Source organism: Struthio camelus, chromosome Z (assembly GCF_040807025.1).
Source record: "Struthio camelus isolate bStrCam1 chromosome Z, bStrCam1.hap1, whole genome shotgun sequence".
NCBI lineage: Eukaryota > Metazoa > Chordata > Aves > Struthioniformes > Struthionidae > Struthio > Struthio camelus.
The window spans coordinates 25,780,165-25,801,840 of NC_090982.1; the positions used below are offsets into that span (position 1 = coordinate 25,780,165).

A 21,676-nucleotide genomic window follows, 5' to 3' on the forward strand; every position below is an offset into this window, starting at 1 on the left:
AGATCACAGTTTATTAAGAATTATATTACTCTGTCTACTCATTAGAGGCTATTATTCCTAAGTATAACGTATTGCACTAGCATGTTCATCTGTCAGGCAATGTGCTACACTCAAGTTTTCAGTTACTCGCTGGTGTTCGGCACCGTGTTTCCTGTCTACCAACCAGCGCTCTGTTTTTACTAACCTGAAAGCACATGGAAAAATATATCAAATCTCACAGCCGCTGGATTTTCCAACTACAGATAAATACATGTAGAAGTATTTAAAATGTCCCAATACCCTCATTATTCATGACTGAAACCATCAGCCCAGGCAGTTAATCATGAACTAAATTTTTGTATTCGTTAGGACTGATCTTAAATTTATCCCTCGTGTCAATACAGCCTACATATAACTTTCCCAATTTCAACAGGTTAGGCAGTAACCTGTATTCTGTGGGGTAAACAAATTTAGTAACACTATTCAACCAACTATGTTTACACAAAAATACACATACACACACTTTTGATTTGGACAGTGAAAACTCTGAGCAAGGCATTTATATTTTCCTTATTTTATCAAGTAAAGAATCTGACAGTCTCTATTTCATAAAAGATAAACTAACAAAAAACAACAACAAATCCCCCCTGTCCTGCATTTGTAAATACATAGACTAAAAGACCACCTTATTTCCAAAGGTAACTTTCTGTTAAAGACTCGGTGGGTAACACATTGAACATCTGACTGCCACTTCAGTGAAATCACTATTTTGCTGTAATCAATAATATACCCACACAGGAAAATCTATCAAAGAATATTCTGTGTGTCAGTGTATGGATGGTAATAGACAAACAGAAATATATGGTGCTTTCATACGTGTTGCAGATAAAAATTTTTTGATAAACTAAGGACAACAAAACTTTAAGGAATCTACAGTAGATTATAAATTCCTCCAATGGCCGCCCATTATATTAGTTACATTAAAATAAGATCCGAGTACGATTAGGATAATGTCCAGTGTGTTAGACAAGTTCCAGCTTCATTTATATATTCGCACACATGCTAATTTACTTTCCTTTGTGGCACACAACTTACTAGGTTCTATGCGTTAGTGGAAAAAATTAGGAAATTAGGAAGGTCACAGTTATATGACAGGTTAAGCGACTAACCCCACAAGGCTTTTTCATTTATTATTACAAAGATGTGACAAATCAGGAGTATTTTTCAACAAATTTTGCAGGCCTTGCTATAAAGTGACTTGTGTCAGAGAAACAAAAAGTGCGTGATACAGAGAGCAGAGCTTGCACTGCCCTAGAACAGTTGCTGTTCCTTGTGAAAATGACTAAGATGTACTATAAAACTAGGAAAGTTATTCATCAGAGATAGCACTAGCATAAATAGAGTTGTCACCATTGAACTCCTGCTGCCAAGGCATTTAATGGAAATCAACTGCTGTGAGGACAATTATTTTCAAATCAGGAGAAGATGCTCTGTGACTCTTCTATTTGCAGTGACTATTTTTACCGGACCTCCTGTACAGACTTCAACCACTGTGCCTAACTGCTACTATAACTGGTGTTTTGCTAGGAGGAAAACTGAACAGTCGGACTACGACAGATCTAGAGAACAAATCCACAGCATACTTGAGAAAAAAAGAGACAACTTACCCATAGGAATGCCCTTTTCAAAGTATATGTTTTTTTTAAATAAACAGACCCAAGACCTGAACAGATATTCAACTATCTTACCAGTTAAAACAACTTCCTTTCAGGATAAAATATTGTAAACTAACATGAATATATGCTTTTATTGCAAAAGTTCTACATACAAATAAATTTTTTTGTTTATTACCCACCTCAAAACCCATTCTGCTAATACCATAGCAACAGCAAGGTAAAGTTACTGAAAAGAAGAAATCTACACCTTTTAATTTTACATACTATGAATAATGAAATAGCTAGGTTATTAATGTTTTATTACTCTTGTTAATCTTGTTGCCTTTCAGCCAAGTATTATAACATTTATACTTCAAAAACTGGTTTTGTTAAGACGTAAAAGCTGTTCCCGAAAATAATTAAGCTGCTTTGTCATTGTTACTTTTGCAAGCGAGGTACTAAAGCAGAGCACTATTGCTTATCTGGAGGAAATAAACAGCCTGACATACCCCACTGTGAAATCTGTTTTACTACTTCTGATACTGCATGTGGTCCCACACTAAAGACTGAAACGAGTAACATCTTGATATTTTTTCCTTTGAATACGTTTCATGATATCTAATGATCAGAATATGCATGAAGTGATAACGTACGTAAAGAAGGCCAAAGGCTAGAACAGCTCAGAATATTGCAGACAAAGATGTTAAGACACAAACCACTGTTGAAGGCTTTGGCACAGCAGAAATTAAGAAATCCTTGTCTTTTGAAAGGGTCCATCTTTTTCTAAATGCAAATATAAACTGGCACAAATACATATATGATAAAAGCTTTTTAGCCCCTCGATGATAACAAAAGAAAAAGAATGGACTACAATTTAGTGTTTCAATTTTCATCAGTTTTTCCAGTTATAGCAGCCCAGTTTCATCATGGTGGAAGATAACTCATGCTTTGCTACCAATAACAACACAGTATCTCGATAGCTACTGTGACAACTTGTTTTTCAGGATTCTTTTCCACATTAGATTTGTTAAAGTTTAAAAAGCAAAAAACACAGATATTTGCAGCTTTTCCTGCCTAGAGAGCCAGCCATTCTACACTCATCTAAATTTTTTTTTTTTTTAAATGACAAATAATTTCCTGTTCACACTCTGAGAAGTTCCATTTAAACAGCAGATTTTGATCTGGGAGAACTACTGCACGGTGAAAAGCTCTCAAGTCTAGGTAATTTATTTATATATATATACATATATATGTATATATGTGTGTGTATTTATGCGTGTGTACATGTACATGCGTGTGTGTGCGCGCGTGCACACACACATATACATACATACACATATATATACATATCTCTCTCTCTCTCTCTCTCTCTCTCTCTCTCTCTCTCTCTCAAGTATTTAGCTTGATTTTGAGGAGCCTGGAGTCAGGAATTGCTGGATCCAGACGGTGAACCACTGGCAGGCTATTACCAAATCACTTAGTTCTTCCAGCAGGCCATTTGTATAACAATAATACGGTAAGCAGCAAAAAATATTACCTAATTAGCTTTACTTAAGCAAGTTCATTCACCTTGCTGAGAAACATTATTTTTGTCGTGGCAAGATGCTCTGCAGGATTTAAAAAAAGGGCTCCTTCCATTTGCCTCTAATACAGAGGTTATGTTGGCTGTTCTTCAGGAAGTCAATACATTCCAGCCTGCTAAACGCATTTAATGACAGCCAAACATAGAATCAGAAAAGCAATGATAAACAGCCTTAAGTACGTTAGAGACTCAGTCAGACTGCCAGGCAAGCACAAATCAAAAGAACTGCAAACCACTTTTCAGATTTGTCACAGTTTTGGTTAGGAGAGAAGGGACTGCACAGACACAAGGGGGCAGGGAAAACAAGAAGGCATGAGTAGCAAGAATACCATTGTGGCTTTTAGAAAGATTTCATTCTACCTCTTTATTAGTGGAGGGCTCTGCTGTACTGCAGACATCCTGGTGATGTTGCCTGCTTGATGATTCAGCACCCCGAGGTGAAGAGGAATCTGGAGATGGAGACTAGACATGGCAAGAAAATAAAATTAAATAATAATTTGAGAGATCAATATAGAAATTCTGCTCTCTTATTTTCCTGTAACTCAGCAGTGGAAGTAAGAGATGAACAAAAAATTGGACAAACACTTCTTGAAATGTTATAACTCTTGATTTTTATCATAATTATCACATCCCTCTCAGTATCCCAGGGGATTTTCAAAGTATGTTTCGTTGGCAATAACGTACAAAAGGAAGCAGGTGGTAAAGTTAATGTGATAGCCAGTGGCAAGCATCAGTCACCCAGAAAGTGTGTCATAAAATCATATTTTTGGGTGGAGGGTTCATCTCTAATATTGGGCTAAATGCTTACACTTAACTGTTAGCCATCCAATTCGGCTGCAGTTACAGCACTTTTGCTTGCGCAAGTGCACGCCTCTGCATGCAGCAGGTAAATTACTCTGAGTTTAATGAAAGCAGTAGCGGTGAGCAACGCAGACCAATCTCCTAGAACTCTGACATTCTAGAAAAGACAAGATAAAGTCATCAAGACAGAATTAAGCTGCAATGACAGAAAGGTAAATTGACCATGACTAGAAAACTGAGATTCTGCTGAAATTGATTTATTCTCAACTGTCAAACTGAGGAAGGAGGAGAAGGCACTCAAACTGTGATTTCTCCTGCAAGTACACAGCCTCTCAGGTATCATTGTGATTAACTTGAACTACCAAATTAATTTAATCTAAGCAGAGGTAGGCTACAGTGGCTGTCCATAAACGTTACCCCACTGTCTTTAAAAACAGCTTTTATGAATCGTATAGAGTAATACAAATATATTCAAGGACTTCTCAGTGTATTCAATACCAGTAAAACCAAGGACTATGATTCCTCATTCTAGATTCCATACAAACATGGAAAACATGTCCTGGTTCATGTCACGATCTTAGTATTTCATAGATTCTCTAGAGCAGAGTTCCTCATTTTTCTCCTTTCACGAAGGACAATTTCAATGGGGATACTGTTTTTCAGACGACTTTCCCAGTAACTCACTATCATAAAGATCTTTCTCCCTTCTGTTATGATTATGTACCCTTCAGTAATAGCCTTTCCTTACCTGGAAAGTCACATTAAAAAAACAAAGGGAACAGCCCAGAAAACCAGTATCATGAAATTTCTAGCTCTGTGTGATCCATCAGCAAATATCTTCGCAAGCCAATATGGGAAAGGCTACTCAATAATAGCCGATTCCTAACAATTGCTGCTAACACTGAAAAGCCACAGCTAGGTAGATAGAATCCTGAGCAGGGGAACTGTAACGCAAATATGACAGAAGAGTGTGGAATTAACGAAGGCTACCAAGATGTAAAACAGTACAAAGCTTCAACCCAGTAGGTGCTTCAAAGCAGACCTTTCGGAGGTACTTGTAAAACATGTCAGTGCAGAGGCCACATTGTGAATTCTCAAAAAAAAAACTTTTGCATTTAGTTATGCAAGCTGGGCTTTTAGATCAGCAGCCTCCTCTGATGTAGGAAGTTTGGTATCAGCTTTGCCAGCTCAACGGTTTATCACTGACTGTAAAATAGACAAATTATACTTTCCCAGTTTCATAAGCAATTACACAACATGGCTCTTCTCTAAGCCAACTCATGTTATCAAATATAGCTGCACTTCCAGGGCTCTGAGCTGGCAGCAGCAGCTCTAATCTAGGAGCTCCTTCCTGCTATGTCTCCACTCCAGCTGGTACGTTGAGCTGTTCCGTGAAATGCTGAGCTACAAAAATCTAAGTTCTGCAAGTTTCTCTAAACAGATATGCAACAAAACAAGAAAATAAAATTCCATCCTTCTTTTTCATACTCTCATTCCTTTACAAGGACTATCGTCAATACTTACTAAATACTATACTTAACTAATAGAAGCTACTAAAGAATTAGGAAGCAATTCCTTGTACATACGCAACCTGGGTTACAACAGCTGTCCTTGCATTAACCTATGTTTTGAATCACAACTGCAAGGCAAAAAGGAGACGGCTACTTGATGGGCCTGTTTGCGTTGTCAAACCGAAGGACTGCTTGTGAGAGCCCTGGCACCCTCCCAGGAGCTTTGTGAGCTACAGGGTCCCTAAATTGCTGCCTAACTGCCTGAGAGTTACAGCTCCACAGTGACTGTGTTTTGCTGCACAAACAGCAATTCCTATTCCCTTAGGGAAGCATCCTCATAGTGCTCTCATTCCCCCTAGTTACATAACACAAACATGATAGGTTTAAATATAAACGTGCACAATACTATCCACCTATGGTATCAGCATATTGCAAGACCGAGCTCTAAATAGTATACGAAGCAAAGTAAAGCATGTGTCCTTTCAGTACCCAGTGTTTCCACAATACAAGTTCTTTAGAATGCCTGAAAGCTCTTGTCCTCACACATTGGAATAATAATAAGAAACAATAATTATTAATAACAAAAATGTTCTCACTTAAATTAGTTAATAGGTGACATTTATACATTATGCTGGTTTAAAATGTATTAACAGTTTCTGTAGTAGCTTTACAAATGTCTTTACTAAGCTAGTTTCATTTACAAAGTACCAGCGTGAAGCAACCACCTAAATGGTCACACAGCAGCTTTCTACATGGTGTCCGAACATCATCTGAAAATTTTCGTGAAAAAATATTCTGCCCCAATCAAAAATACCAAAACCAAACATCATACAGGCTACACAGTTTGCTACATGACATGAAATGACAGCTGTCCCCAAAAACGTTCATCATGAAAAGTTCAGTCTTCCAAGGATAAACACTCAGTTTTCTTCCCCATCAAAATGCAAGCTAAGAGGTACAATATAAACCTTACAAGCAACGGATGTAGTAAACCTGAGAATAGCTTTTATATTAACAGCAAGAAATATTTTGTTTACTCATAGTGCATAGACAAGTTGCATAGCTACTCAAAACACTGCAAACTGAAGCCTAAAATAAAGGTACAGTACTCCTTCACCGTCCGTTAACAAAACAGCTGTGGAAATCTAACAAAAACTCTGTCAAGGCAAAACCAATAAATGAACGTGAAGTACGCTGTTACTACCCTGGAAAAGTCTGTTAATGGGATTACAAAGTGTTTCCTAAAAGGCAGCAGTAATAAAAAATACCAGTAACCCCATTCCTCCTCTTTGGCGATCTACTTACATTCCTCTTATGATACTCAAGTTGGTACATCCAAAAATTCTCCATCTCAATTTTGGCCTGTTCAATCCTAACTCATACACAACCTGCTTCCCCAGAGAATCCCTCACTGCTGATGAACCATGGGGTTTAGTGACAGAGCTTGTAATCAGAGAGGCAAGAGCATTGTGTTGCACCTAACCTAGCCAGGCCAATCCGCTTGGCTACGCAATACCCCACGTAGACAAAAGCAACTGATACTAAAGCACCTTCAAATACAACCATACGCTCTTGCTTCAGGAAAGCACTGCTGTTTGCCTATTTTTAGCAGCAGTGTATCTGAAAACCGTAAAATCTAGGGGGTCATACTGCATATGCAAGGCTGGGAGAGAGGGGATGAAACAACAAATACTTAAGCAAAACAAGATCTACCCAAACCAAAGCCCATTATTTATGCAGCAACAATTCCCATCCTTAGGTTTCTGGGCAGCGGAGCGGCAAGGAGTTGTTCTGTCCATCAGCTCAGCAGAGACAACTGGATAAAGTTTTTAAACTGATTTGACTTCTGTGACAAAAAGTCTCCTGAGAGGTACCCATATACTTCAGGCACAGGTCAAAGTTTTGTAAAAGTTTCAGGTCCCACAATCAAGTACTAGTCAGATTTATGATTTCAAAAGCAGGTGCTTGGACAACACCACATGCAATTAACCGCCTTGTAGTCTCATTTGCATTCTAGCATTAAATTGTCTTTCTTTCAGGAGGAGAAAGAGCAAAGAAAATGCACTTGCATTCACAGCTAAGGTTTCAAACAAGCAATCCACCATCCTTGCCCCCTTTCAGGGCTTGATCCAAAACCTACTTCAGGGAGGCCAACAGGAGTCAGCTCATCAACAGATGCTGGACTAGGAGAAACTCACTTCTCTGTCATTTCCAAATAAGCAGTACATTACACACACTCTCTGCTCACCTTCAGAAGGACACAAAACTAATTCTGTCTGACAAGGCTAAGTAATTTCACGATGGCATTAATGTAAACTTGAGCCTCCCTCAACCACGCCATCATCTGCTTCTTTAATAGAAAGAATGATACCACAGATCACATCATCAGATCTTGGGAGCAGAGACTTTCTTTCACATTTCCTCTGTAAGGATCTGGTAGAAAAAGCAGCTCTTCAAACACAAAGAGCTATGTAAATTCAAATCCATAAACTGTGGGTCACAAGTCTGTGACCTGTGACACCTTATACATTTATGCTCTGCATTTCAAGTCAAACCTTTGTCTGCTGTCATAATCCAAACATGGGAAATGAAAGTACCAAGGAAGAAATGTGATTTTACTTCTGCTTAACAGAGTAAAGCTAGCTCAGTTCAAAAAAAAAAATTCCACGTATCAAACATTAAAAAATTCTTTCTCTTGGGAAGTTTCTAGTACAAGATAAAATGAGATTTATAAGTAGGACTGTTGTATCAAGAGAGTTATATCTTTCTGTGTAAGAAACCTACCTTCTGCTCTTACTTACCACTAGCTAGAACAACTGCTATCTGACAGAAGTTAAAGTCTGTTTGCCAAAGCTGCCAATAACATTGCTGCAGAATATCCACTGTGACTCGAACAGCTCACTAAAAACTACAGTGAGACTATTAACATGCGTTCATAGCTGTTAGATGGTAAAAGTTAAAAGTTGCATTAAGTTAAATGTGATGTTGAAAAATGAGATTTTGAAAAAACAAAACAACTCCCAATATTATTTTGCACATACATGCATATGGCACTATTTATGGAATTTAACTGATAACTGTGACATAAGGATGGCATTCAAGTTCGTCTTGTACTCAAAACTGTGGTGCAACTGTGCCTGCGTTCATATTCAGGGCACTTATTCATCAACTTCCTCGGTGGTCCAGGTACTCCCAAGCTAGTGCCTGCACAGTTGAGACAAGGGATCGACTTGGGACAAGGTGATTGACCGAACTCCTACCTGCTTCACAACAAAGCATTTGACTAGTTGTTGTAGGGGGTCTCCATGCAGGAGTTTTGGGCAGTCCCAGGGATTCCCCCAGGCAGCTCCTACCGCACCTCTGGCCAACAGACAGGCACCACTGGCTGCCTCAAGGCGCTGACTGCCATCCTGGGTAGACTCAGGCAGTTTCAATGGCTGTCCCAGGCAGTTTCTGCTGCAAAAGTGACCAAATTCTACACAGATAAGATTCTACTTGAAAATAGTCAGTAGAAACTACTCCTGCAGATGCAAATAAGGTCATGTATGACCACCTTTTGTATACAGTTAAGATAGCGAGGATATGTTTCGTATGTAGCTTAAGGTATTCTGTAGCAATGGAACACATACGTGCTAGAGTGGTCACATAGGACCAGCTCTGCATAAGACCTGAGAACAGCAGCAGTTTCAGGAATCTCCCCGGAACCAGCTGAAGATGCCACTGAAAGGATCTGTCACCACCTGGATAGTGACCGACCACCTTGTCCGAGAGATCTGATTGTCCACACAAGTTTTATGCTATGCAAAAGCTCTGAATAAATTAGCATTTTTAAAATAAACACTTCGTCCATGAGCGTCTGTGCAATAACACTGAGTTGTAATCTTTCAGTAAAAATCACTGAAGTTATGAAAACACAGATTCTGACCTAAGACATACATGTCCTCTGCCAAAATTTTCAGAGAAAGACCCTCACTTGGTACTACTCACATTACTACATCTCAAGTACAAAATAAAAAAAACTTACCAAAAAATATATATAAGTTTAAGTTTGACCTGTAAGAGTCTGATCAAGTGAACAAATAAATGTAAATGAGTCTGTTACACGATGGCCCTTAATTTCGCATTTCAAAAAGTGTCCCTTTGGCAACAGAAGACTGTAGCAGTAATCACGAAGTACCACAGTGGCATGTGGTTTGTGCACCGATAACTTCTCTTTGAATAAAATTTGGGGTTCTACAGTCTCTAACCGTCCACGAGATCTCACATGCACACACAGACACACACATTAAGTGGGTAGGATCTGTCCAGCATCATGCATGCTGGATAAGTGACTGGCAGCACAGCCAGGATTGCTGGAAATTGGTTCAGTGCTGGCTGTTTCTCTCTCTCAAGTATGAGCTTACTTCACTGTACTTTCTCTTGAACTTGCAGTTTGATTTCAAATGCAGCACTTCATGTGTCAATCTGAAAAAACTAGCGCAGAGCTCATCAGTGTTTCCAATAGACTTCAAAACTGCAGCAAGTGCTGTTCTAGTTTTCAACAGCACTGGAAAATCATGCCAAATTGCTTTCATCTTTCAATAAATTACTTAAAAATATAAAGAAAAAACAATTCAAAGGGTTATGAATCCAATCTTCACTATAATTTAAATACACCTATAACTCTTCTGGGAACTGCTGGTCTTCAAACACATGAATAGGTAAATATATCCTTCTCCCGTGTAGTTGACGAATCAGCATAAAGCTTTCTGCCCTAGTGATTTTTTTTTGTTTTTTATTTTTAACTAGTTTGCTATATACTTTTAAGACCGTGGACTAACGCAGATGACAAAGACAATCTGTATTTTGTGTGTTCAATCAGCAATTCTAAAACCTCTGCTTAGAAAAAGAAAATAATATCCTATTAATATAAGCTCATCTTTATTTCATTCCTTTTCTTTCTTTTTGTCCCCCCTTAGTTCATCTACTACTGAAACCTGCTTAATTATTTAAAACAGACTTCTCTATTGCCTTATTAATAATAAATTACTCCTGCTGTGGAAAAAGTGAAACAAATTCATCTCTGTGATGATACTCCAGCATCTCTGGAGTCATCAGAATCGAGAAAATCCTGCTAATGAGAACTTAAAGGCTGAAATAAAATATGTGTAACACAAAAGGATAGAGAAGCAAAATACTGCAGGTCAGTTCCTTTCTATCTGAAGGGCTTGTCTTCAGCAGTCAGCTTCTGCTTCACAAATCCAAGCCATCCATGTATGTGGTTTTGCTTTATACTAGTTTTTATTCTAATACTCCACTGCCACAAGGGTCTGCAGAGGGACAGAGACCGTGGACACCAGTGACAGGGCTCTAACACAGAGATCTTGGAACACAGGAACAAAATATGTCCTGGAGAGTCAACCTCTGGTTTTCAGATCCATAAACCTTTTGATAGGTGATCTAGTTTGGAAGGAGAGATTCTCTATTCTTAGAACTAAGTATCATGACCTTCTTTTGAGCCCTACATTGTTTTCTCCTTATTATGGCAACAGAAATAGGCTGCTTGCCTGTCTTCTCTGGTCAAGAGAAGAAAGAAATGCTCTTTAAATCCTGACCAAAAAAAAAAAAAAAAAACAACTTAAGCTTTTGTGCCTTACAGTGCTTTTCTCAGCAGGTAGCTCTATTTCCACATCTAAAAAAGCCACTATTCTCAAAGCACTGTGACCTTTTAAAGATGCTTTTTAGACCTTTCACACAATTTGTATACAAAATATTTCCCCATATTGAGATACCCACCACACAAGAACTATTCTCCTTTCCAGCAATACGCATTCATCCTTAAATCCAGATCCACTGCAAACGTCCTCTATTTAGACCTTTAAACACCTCTGTGTCTGTGCTTGGCTAGGCACACACATAATAGGTTGTTTCTGACGGAGAATCTGCCAGGGAAGGCTGACCTAAATAGGACAGCTACCTAAATAGGACCAGGGCCTTTCCTTCCTGGAAGATAACTGTGAGCATCTAGAATAAGAACAGCCTTTCCTGCAGGTTGTCCTGGAGGCGAATGTACCAGATGCTCCATGCTAGTGTCCAGCCACAAACATCTTTCAGCACAATGTGAGCAGAATCTCTCCAGTTTCACACCCAAGAGTATATAATCTAACTGGAGCCCCACAGCCTTTCATCAAAAGTCGGTTTCCTCTTGTCACAATCTCAGCAGCTGTGCAGCTCTCACTGGTACTGTATTCAGAAAAGATTTCTGATAAAAAGACTTTGGAAATATATGTCAACTACTTGTATCTTGCTTGAGTGAGAAACTTCCAAAAACAAAAAAGCAAAAACAACAAAAACAAACAAAAAACAACCGCATTTATTCCAAGGACAGTGACAGCATCTTTCAGCTTTTATCAAATGCGCCTGCCCCATCAACTGAATGTCCAGAAAATTCAGAGCCTCTCTTATTCCAGTGAAAGCATGCATCCCTAAATAAGACCGCACAAAGCACATGACAGAATATACCCTGCATCGTTAAACATTAAGCAGGTACTTGGATTTATTCACACAAGTCTGCTACCTACCTTCTACATCACAGGACTACCACAGCTTACTACAGCGGAAGTGTCCATGGGATGTCGGCAATACCCTTTTTACATACTTACAAAATATTTATTTTGGGGAGAAGTACATAGGAATGATGGAAATTTCTGTGTAGATTAAATTGTAAATAAACTTGGAAACAGGGCTCCTTAAAAATAAATGGACTTTTACTCAACTGATCTGTATCTATCTTACTTCCATGCTTGCTGTTGCAAATAATCTCTAACTAGACCCTGCTGCAGGCCGGCTGTTTTGATCATTAGCTTCTCAAACTAGTTACTGGATCCTTCAAACTGGTCTTCCACCAAACATTCTATTTTTAATCTATCAACCAAATGCTCAGACCGAAGGAACGGCAGTCACTTTCTCATGGAAAAAAAGCAAAAGAGAAATTGTCGTATTTAATGACTCTCAACTGCAAATCATTCTTCTGACTCCATGGCTCCATCGCTCTCTTTCGGAGAGCGGCTCCTAGATAAATAAAAAGTGACTGCTATTTAGATCTAAAGAGGTCTTGCCAGTTTCAATATCATATGATTAACAACACAAAATGATTAAAAATATTTCCAAGTATTAGTTCTAAAAGCAAAGTGGTTTTGTTAAAAAAAACAGCACGGGGATAATTTTCAAAATAGAGCTGGAAAAATACTAAAGGTAATAAAAGCACCCGATCTGCCTCACTCCTGTGCAGCTCCTTGATAGTTCCGGGGGACGAAGAGGGTGTACTGTCCGAAGGTAAAACAATTATCTCTCTCTGAATCGAATTCTTTCTTATTTCAATATCAATGTTACAAACTAGACTGAATTACATCTCTGGCATATATTGATTACACTGAAAAGCTCTTGTCAGAGATCTTGGTTTTTCTTCTGGAGAGAGAAAGAGAAAAAAATATATTTTGATAAATGGGCTTCAACTATATATAGTTTTAGAATGGTTCGCTCATAATCACTTAGTCAACACAATCCAATTTTATCCAATTTACTGCGCAGCAATTCTAGGAATGCTCTGTTAAAGAAAGTACAAGTTCAGACTTGTATGAGTTGATATCTGAATTAAAGAGCCTAGTAATGCAAATAAAAATCTAATCTTCTATGAAAAACAGAAACCTTCCCAATCCCAAATTCCATATTTTATTCTCCTACAACATGGATTCCCCTCAATCTGCCACACATCTTCTATTTGCTCAACTTTGTTTTCTCCTTCCAAGAATGCAGATTGCCTGTATGTCTACAATCACCATTTATCTCTGCAATGAGCTATGCTTATTGTCATTATACATCACTGTTTCAATTACTGCCAGCATGGAAAATCTCAGTCAGGCTCCTATATGACAAGCCATGAAAAATGTCAAATGAGAAATGAATTATTTGGTGCAAAATCAAAAACCTAGTGTACTTGTACAATGTACTCTACTAACATCACACCTTAGAAAGTCAAATTCCGCAAGGTGCAGTGAGGTTTCTGAGAGTAGCCGGAGCACTTTCAGGAAGGACTCAGTGTTCCAAGGACCCCCAACCTAAGGTTGCTTAAGCGCTGCTGGTACTAAGTAATCTGAGCAGCAAGAAGAATGCTTTGATTCTCTTGAAGCACTTAGAAGCACAGAAAATACGGTGGCTAAAGCGTACAACGAGAAACAGAGTAACACGATCCATATTTGAATAACGAGAGGGAATTATTCAATACTGTTGGAAACAATTTCAAAAAATAAAATGAAAAATAACTGTTTTCTTCTATATAATGGACATGTTGCTTTAGTCCTTCATTTGATTACCAATGAACAGGCTTGATTTCTAAAATAGCTGGGGGAATAATTTTTAAAATACAATTTTGAAGAGTTTCGATGAGACTATGAAGAAATTAAAACCAGAACATACTCATCGCTACACGTTTCCGACAGTTTCCAAGGACAACAAAATCTGGAAGCCGTCTGTCTAGGCTAGCTTGCATGCTTATTCAGCAATTCTGATACGCTCCAAAGTCACATTTGTAGAATACTAGCCTTCTTAGTTTTGAACATAGCTGAAAAAGAAGCAAGTCATAGGTCTACACTGCATGTGATCCTCTTTCATCATCTGAATTTGCTTTGCTGAGACTGAAGTATTTTGTAGTTTTGATGGGTGCAATAGGTTACAATAGGTAACAATAAAAGGTTGCAATAGGTTAAGGTTAAAAGGCTAAACAATACTCAAACGTCTATCATTCAGTGTTCTTCCAAAAAAACAAAGGTCACCAAAAATGCTGCACAGCAGTAAAGAGGATGGAGCAGATGTTTACAGTGCAGTTATCCTTGAAATAATTGGATAGGTCCATATTAGAGATGATTTCGGCCTGCTAAATTTAGCTTACCAGATCTTTTCACATCAGGCATGAATTTAATATAGTTAAAAGTTGCTTATGAGTTTATTTTACTAGGAGAGAAGAAAAGCCATAAAATTTCAAGCAAAGATTACAATGACAGGCCAACAATGACAGCTGGAATGACAACCTAAACTGATTCTGATCCAAGTAAAGCCTCATGCCAAGAAGTACAAAATTTAAGAAATGCTGATACTGTAAATCTCTCGGCAATGGTCTTCAATGCTTAGGTCACAGGAGAGAGAATACATTTTATAGCAATAATATTTTATATTAGGGTTCATAACATATCTTTGGAGCCTGGAAGTGAGGGGAAAAAAAAAGCATGGATCTTTTCTGGAATCTGAATCTGTGATACAATCTTTATAGAAATCATAAATAACACTAACAGGCTGTTAACAAAAACTATTATCTGACAGAAAATGAAACTTAGAAGTCTAGAATTAACAGGACACAAGGTAATAGAAGATAAATTATTTGCTAGCTATTCTATTCTACCTGTGCAGTGGCTGTTAGAAAAAACTGTAACAGCACTTGTTTCAGAAAAAAAGTCAAGAGTTTTGTGAATCAAATTGTTGTATAATATAACTGAGGCCATCAGTGTCTCATAATGGAAAATTTGTCTCACTGATAGTGCACGCTTAGCTCTTACATACCCTCTAGGGTACGAATTCAAAATGCACTAAGCACTACATACTGTACTGAGGACTGAGTCACAGAACAAGAAAAAAACCCAACCCTCCTGCACTGCAGTCTATGTCACAATTAAAGCAACAGGGCAGACACAACCTGAGAGAGGAAGGCTCCGCATACTCACATCTCCATCTAGTGGCCTCTGGTCGTCACAGTCCCTGGTTGGGCTGATGTCCTGCCTCATCACCCAGATAGGCTCCTTTGGTTCATCAGGGGTATAAGGAGATCGGATGGTCCTTGTCTTCACTTCCTCAATAGCGTCTTTAATGTCCTTAATGGCCAATGAAATCGCATCTCTCTTTTCCTTGCTGTACCTCTGTATGGACTCTCCCGAGTTGGACATGACTTGAGAACCAGCAGGTAGCTGGCCGTTGCTTTCATGCCCAGCAAGTACATGAGTGTGCTCCAAACTCTGCTCCGCCTCTGGCATGTCTTCAGCGGCCTTGTCCAAGCTCTGGGAGCTCATGCTCTGCTTCACCTCTGCCACAATCTGATCAATGTCCTCCTCTTGTTCATAACTATCCATTCTTGGGTAGGGTGCAAACTCTGCCTCCTTCTCAGGGCTGTCAGATTCTCCATCAGACCGTTCATCATAATGGTGAAGTCGGGCGCCAAGTGCTTCCTTGCGGTAATTGTCCGCATCCTCCCTTTCCCGCTCATAGAGCCGGAGCCCGTCCCTCACATCGAGCTCTGGTGTCTCCCCTATCTCCTCATACACATGCTCCTGCAGTCCATAATCAGCATAAGGCTCAGCATACTGCTCATCCTCCCCCCGGTGGAAGAGCCGATGCGTGTAGACATAACCCGAGTAGGCTGCATTCATGGCTTCCTCGTGCTCGATGGAGTGGAAATGCAAATGGTTGGGCAGCGTTCGGTTATGAATGGCCTCGCCATGCTCAGCCTCAGCGTTCTCTGTGTACTCCTCAGACTCTGGCCTATACTGCACCGCATATGCGCTCTCATCCTCATTTTCCTGAACTCTGTCTGTATCGTAACTGTCCTCCACTGTGGCTATAACATCCCCTTCGGCCGTGTCTGTATGATTGTGGAAACCACTCTCAGTGCTGGCCGACCGAGCTAGCATCCCTTCTTCCTCCTGCCCAGACTGGCCCCTTTGGCTGCTGTCTGTGTGCCTCGGGTAGCGAGTTGCATACCGTTGCTCCTCTTCCACCTCTGAACGCTCCAGGTCAGCCTCCACCGACTCGTTTACTGCTCCATTTGCTGGCTCTTCACTTACTTCCCCCTCAGGCGGTCCAACCAAATGGTTCATGGCAAGTTCTGGCGGACAGGCCACTTATTCTATTGACATTTTGCCTATCACAGCTGGAATGAAAGAAAGAAACAACAACAAAAAAAACCCCTGAAGTTACTCTTAGAAAAATTAAAAGTCAATATACAGAAGCAACAACAGGCACCTTTCCTGCCCCCGTAGACAAACTTTTGACTTCTGCCCCAGTAGACAAACTTTTGACTTCATAAGCTACGAAGTCAGAGGACAGCCAGGACAGCAGTATGGCCTTCCACGCAAATGATCTCCATCAGCACCAACCACCATCCACTGGGGACTGCACCTCACATTTTAAGGACAAATTCTTTGTGGAAGAACTATCTCAGAGCAGCTCCTGGGGAAGCATGTGACAGCAAGATCCAATATCCTTAATGGGATACATCTAAAATCACATAGGATGACTCCTGAACCAAATGTCTTGCCTAAAATATCGAACAGGCATTACTAATATTCATAACCATGACCCCTGCTACATTGAGAACACAACACAACATTTTGGCCTTATTGTGTTTGAGTAAAAATCTCAAAAGACAATATAATTTCCACAGAGGTCTGCCAAAGATGACAATTATGCAGGCCATAAGACGACAGGTTAGCCTCTACAAGTTTCTCAAGGCAACCAGGCTTTTCTAGCTCAGAAGGTTTCATTTTTACCTAACAGCTTTAGCTATTTTGAACCTTGCCCTATGTTTTAAAAAATGTACTTTCATAAAGATGGGGGCATCTTATGTATTCCAACTCAAACAACATACCCATGAATAAAATACTGTTTTAGCCTGCAGTTTATTGCTACATATTAAGAGAAAAGGCATCTGTTGGAAGACATATAATCTGAAGGAAGTACGAAACTGTACATGTCAAACATCAATTAAAAAATTTAACACGAATGTAAAATAGAACTTGCACCAAATTTAGTGAACTTGGGCAGGGAGGTTTAGACGACGCTCTGTTAAATAAATGAGCTCTGTGGAAAATGGCAGTGGGAATACTCTCCACAGGAGAGCAAGTAATAATTTCTGCTGCCCTCCACCAGAGTTTTGGCAAGCAGGCAAGGGCAGATAGGAGATATTTGTACTATGGCTCCACGGGAAAGCTAGTGGGCACCTTTCAGGTCAACAAACGTTTCTCCTTGTCTATGCCACATCTAATGCTTTAGCCTTTAAAACTTACAGTCCTTAAAAAAGAAGGAAACAAAATAAATTTTGGCCCATATTCCAGAAGGATCGTTTCAATTCCAGCAACAATACACACATAACTCGTGCAAATCTAGCATGCTGTGTTTAACTCATAAGATGTTCCTTTTCCACCTTTACAGGGCAGAAAAAAGTTTAATAGATCATGGTATAGTAAAGTTGTAAAATAATAATTAAGAAATCACATAAAAAACATCAATTGAACAAGTAAAGATATTATACAGAAACTAATCCTTAACCTTCTGAGGTCACACACAAAGAAAAAGCAAACAGAAAAGCTCATTACTTTAGACTTCAGTTTCACAATAACTATGAGAAAATTCAGGTTTCCTTTTTTCAGCTAAAGAACATATATGAATAAGAATCCTTCAGTGACAAGGTAATGTCTTTGCCAAACCAAACATCCCAACCCCCAAACCAGATGACAACCATATCATTTAAGGAAACAAGAACAACGGTATCAGAGAGCTTTCAATCTTAAGCACAGATTAAATAAAAAGAATAGTGAAGAAAATAATACATAATAGGCCTTTGAAAAATCCATTCCAAGTAAGATTCCCTGTTTCCATTGAAGTCAGTTGTAAAATTTCCACTCCTTTGCATAGACACACAATTAAGCCAAAAAATGGAGCACTGTTTAAAGAATCTACCTTAAAACTGCTGCACTCAAAGCAGCCCTTGACTTTTACCTAAGTGTCATTGGTCACTCACAGAGAAAGTGTACTACTAGTAAAAGGAAGTGAAGTTCTACCCAATCACAGGATGACGGCAAATTTTTGGAAATGTATGTAACATGTATACTGCTACATCTTTAACTGAATGATGCTAAGTCTGAAAATAAGGCAAAAGTCAACCGTGTGAAGACTCTCCAAACCTCAACCCAAAAAAAGCTATCAAATGCCACAATATTTACTACAACCAAAGTTAGGACAATATCTGAAAATATGTGATCCAACTTTGGAAGCCATAGCACAAGATCAATTAAAACAGACTAGCTAGCATATAAAGGATACAAATCATTGCTGACATGTACAGCTATAAGAAAAAATTAAAGAGAGATACCGACCAGCTGAAATATTGCTATAGACCACCTGAAGGCCCCCAATATTTTGCAAAATGAAAGCAACCACAGTAAAACTGTTTCATGTGTGAAACTGCCCTCATTTGAGGACTGATCTCAGGTTAATTTCAAATACTGACTTCTTGAAAATGTCAAGGTAAAGCGTTTAGGGGGCATGAGGAGGAAATTGTTTTACTTAAAGGCTTTTACTGAAAAAGGTCCTTTTCTGTTTACCCCTCTCTCCAATAATTTCATTTTAAATTCACTTCTTAATTTTACTAAGAATAATATATGGACAACATTTTTTCAAATTTTAATTGTCAGCGGTGAAGAAAAACATGCTTATAAAACTGTGGATCTGAATAAATGTCCTTAGGTTACCTCAGCTCCAATAACCAGTTTTAAGTAGTCAAATGCATGTATTTAACTCAGAAGCTTACTTTTCACTGAAGGTTCTTAGCAGAGTACTGTAAAAGGACTACCTATTAATGTGGGGGGTTTAGAAGCACTTTTCTTAAACGGTAGCTGGAAGACTACTGAAAAACAAAATTTTCTTCTCTCATTAGCATTTCCATCAAGCAGGCACAAGGTCTTTCTCATTATTCTCACTAAGCCTTCAAAAAGCACCTTACCTCAAGCAAGCAAACAAAAACCAATAACCTACGTAAAATGCCACAGGCAGAAGAGAGTATAAGCAACAGAGGTCACCTAACCCTGGAAATAAAGACACAGCACCCATCTGAAAGATGTAATACTCTCACATTAATTACCCAGAACAGCAGCTGTGCTCCAGTAATCAAACATGTATGGGAAAGTGCCTTTTAAGCACTTCTAGCTTTGCACTCAGGACTTGATGGATGAATCTGCCTCCAAAACAGACAAATCAGAGGTTGATTACTAGCGCAAGTAGCTCTTTGCTGAAGGTTAAACAACCTTCATGGCTGTAAAGAAAAAAAAATTAGTATCTCCATATATTTTTCAGGCAGTGGGAAACAAAACAGTTTCAAGATTGAGGATTTTTTCTCTGCTGCTTTATACTAAAGAAAAATTATTCAAATAAAGCCCTTTTAACACAACCAAAGGGCACGCTTTCATTCTGGAGAAAGACTACAGCATTCATGTCCAGTGCATGACAATCATGACATCAAATGCAATAAGAAGAGGTGAAAATGCGAGTGTTCAGATTCAAATGCAGTTTTGTTTGTTGTTTCATTCCCAAGTCCAGATTTAAAATCCTTTGCTTTCTTGTACATGCAGGCAGAAATGAAGTAATTTTTAAATTCCAAATATGTCTTTTAAACAAACATGTCTTACATGAACACAACGCACCATATTCTTACAGTCCTGCTCTGACTGTCTGGAATAAAAGACTGCACTTTCAATAGGGTCGTATACCACTACTGTCCTAAAACAAGCTGTGTGCCATATGCAACATTTCAGTTAACCCTTTCATTTTTAAGACGTCCGCTTACCCTTCTTTTGCAGAGCTTTTATAAGAGAAGTCAGTTAGTAAGCCAGTGGAGCATGCAAACAAAAGTGTTTTTGTCTTACCTACAAAATAGCTACCTCTTCTTTAGACATATTTACCCATAAACTCAAGTCACATTGCACCCGCAGAGTGAATTTGCAAAGGTGTCAAACTCGCAGAGCAGGTCATCTTGGCAGAGCTACCGATGGAATTTCACAAAGCACCCACGCTTTGCCAGACTCCATCACTGCACCAGCATTTCACTAGACTTACGCATACGGACTGATTTAAAAAAGGCGTACGTTCACAACTTACCCTTCAGAAAATGAAAATATTCTTCTCTTAGCAAACATACGTCTCTGAGCTGTACCTTTGTTTTTTCTTTTTAAAAAGTTGCATATGCAAAATTGCTGTACTTATAGAGCTTTCTACAGAAGCTTGTGGAAGCCCTGTATCCCTGCAAAATTTTAAACACATTAAACCCTGTAATATTTTAAACACATTAAATACATTAGTTTTAGCACTGTAATTTGCTTTTAATATTTGCTGTAAAGTCTTGCTCCGACTTTATTCTTCCTAAACAACCATGGAAGTTTCCATTTCTGAGTCCAACATCTGTTTCTGAGCTTAGCAGAAGCAAGTTTAAAACATACAGTACTTAGTGTTTAGGAGAAAAGCCTTTTTGTTCTAGCCATCAAGAGCTAGACAACCCAAATTTTATGTAGGACAATTTTTAAGTTTCTGTAGACCTTGATACAATGAAATATAAAGTGAGGGAGGTAAAGCAGGAAAAAGGAAAAAGAAAAACGTATTAGAAAGCAAAAACGCAACACAACAGATCATTTGGGGAAGACAGACACACAGTCACAAAACAAAAGACATTTATGAAGTGGCATATTAAAAAAAATGTAATGTCAAGAGTGTGCAACACTTCAAGATAATGATCATGAATGTTATTTTTAAATACAGTATGATTGCTTTAGGTCTTAATAACTGCAGTACTTGGTAGCAGACGTATTTTTCACTTTAGTCATTAAACTTTTTTGAGGAAAATAAACATTAAAAAGCAATTTTCAACTGGTCACAGCACCATAATCAAAACCATTTTCAGCACAGTATTCATAACTTTTGAATATTTTCCTTAGTTCATGTTATTTAATCCTATTTTCAGTTTTGTGTTTCAAAGGTGTCTCAAGGTGTTTCAAATCAGCTGCTAAACTGTTCAAAGGAGTGTGGAAGTACCTCATGATTTCCAAGCTCCCTCCTCTCAAAAAAGTTTAAGTATGTAAGAAAGGTTATCTCTAGCTCAAGACCAGGCACTGAAAAAAACAATCCTTCCAAACATCAACTCTTTCACTAAACTAAACTGAAGAAAAGCTGAAGAAATAAAATTTGCAACTATAACTACAGTACTTGCTCACGTTACTGTCTCTAAGCAGACACTTACACAGCATGTATATCTAAGTATAGGCTTGTTACCCATATGAGGAGGTTGAATACAGTATTTCCCT

The 21,676-nt window shown here is 38.6% G+C and overlaps 1 protein-coding gene across 2 annotated transcripts in view; it reads right to left on the reverse strand.

Moving 5' to 3' along the window:
- APBA1 (amyloid beta precursor protein binding family A member 1) overlaps window positions 1–21,676 on the reverse strand; it is a 97,665-nt gene that overhangs the window by 24,313 nt on the left and 51,676 nt on the right. For both annotated transcript variants that reach the window (XM_068926682.1, XM_068926681.1), the window contains exons 2-3: window positions 15,281–16,479; window positions 3,577–3,678 (exon numbers count right to left, since the gene is read on the reverse strand). In XM_068926682.1, coding sequence (XP_068782783.1) covers window positions 3,577–3,678; window positions 15,281–16,426 — 1,248 coding nt within the window. In that variant the 5' untranslated portion in view covers window positions 16,427–16,479. The remainder of the gene's footprint in view (window positions 1–3,576; window positions 3,679–15,280; window positions 16,480–21,676) is intronic.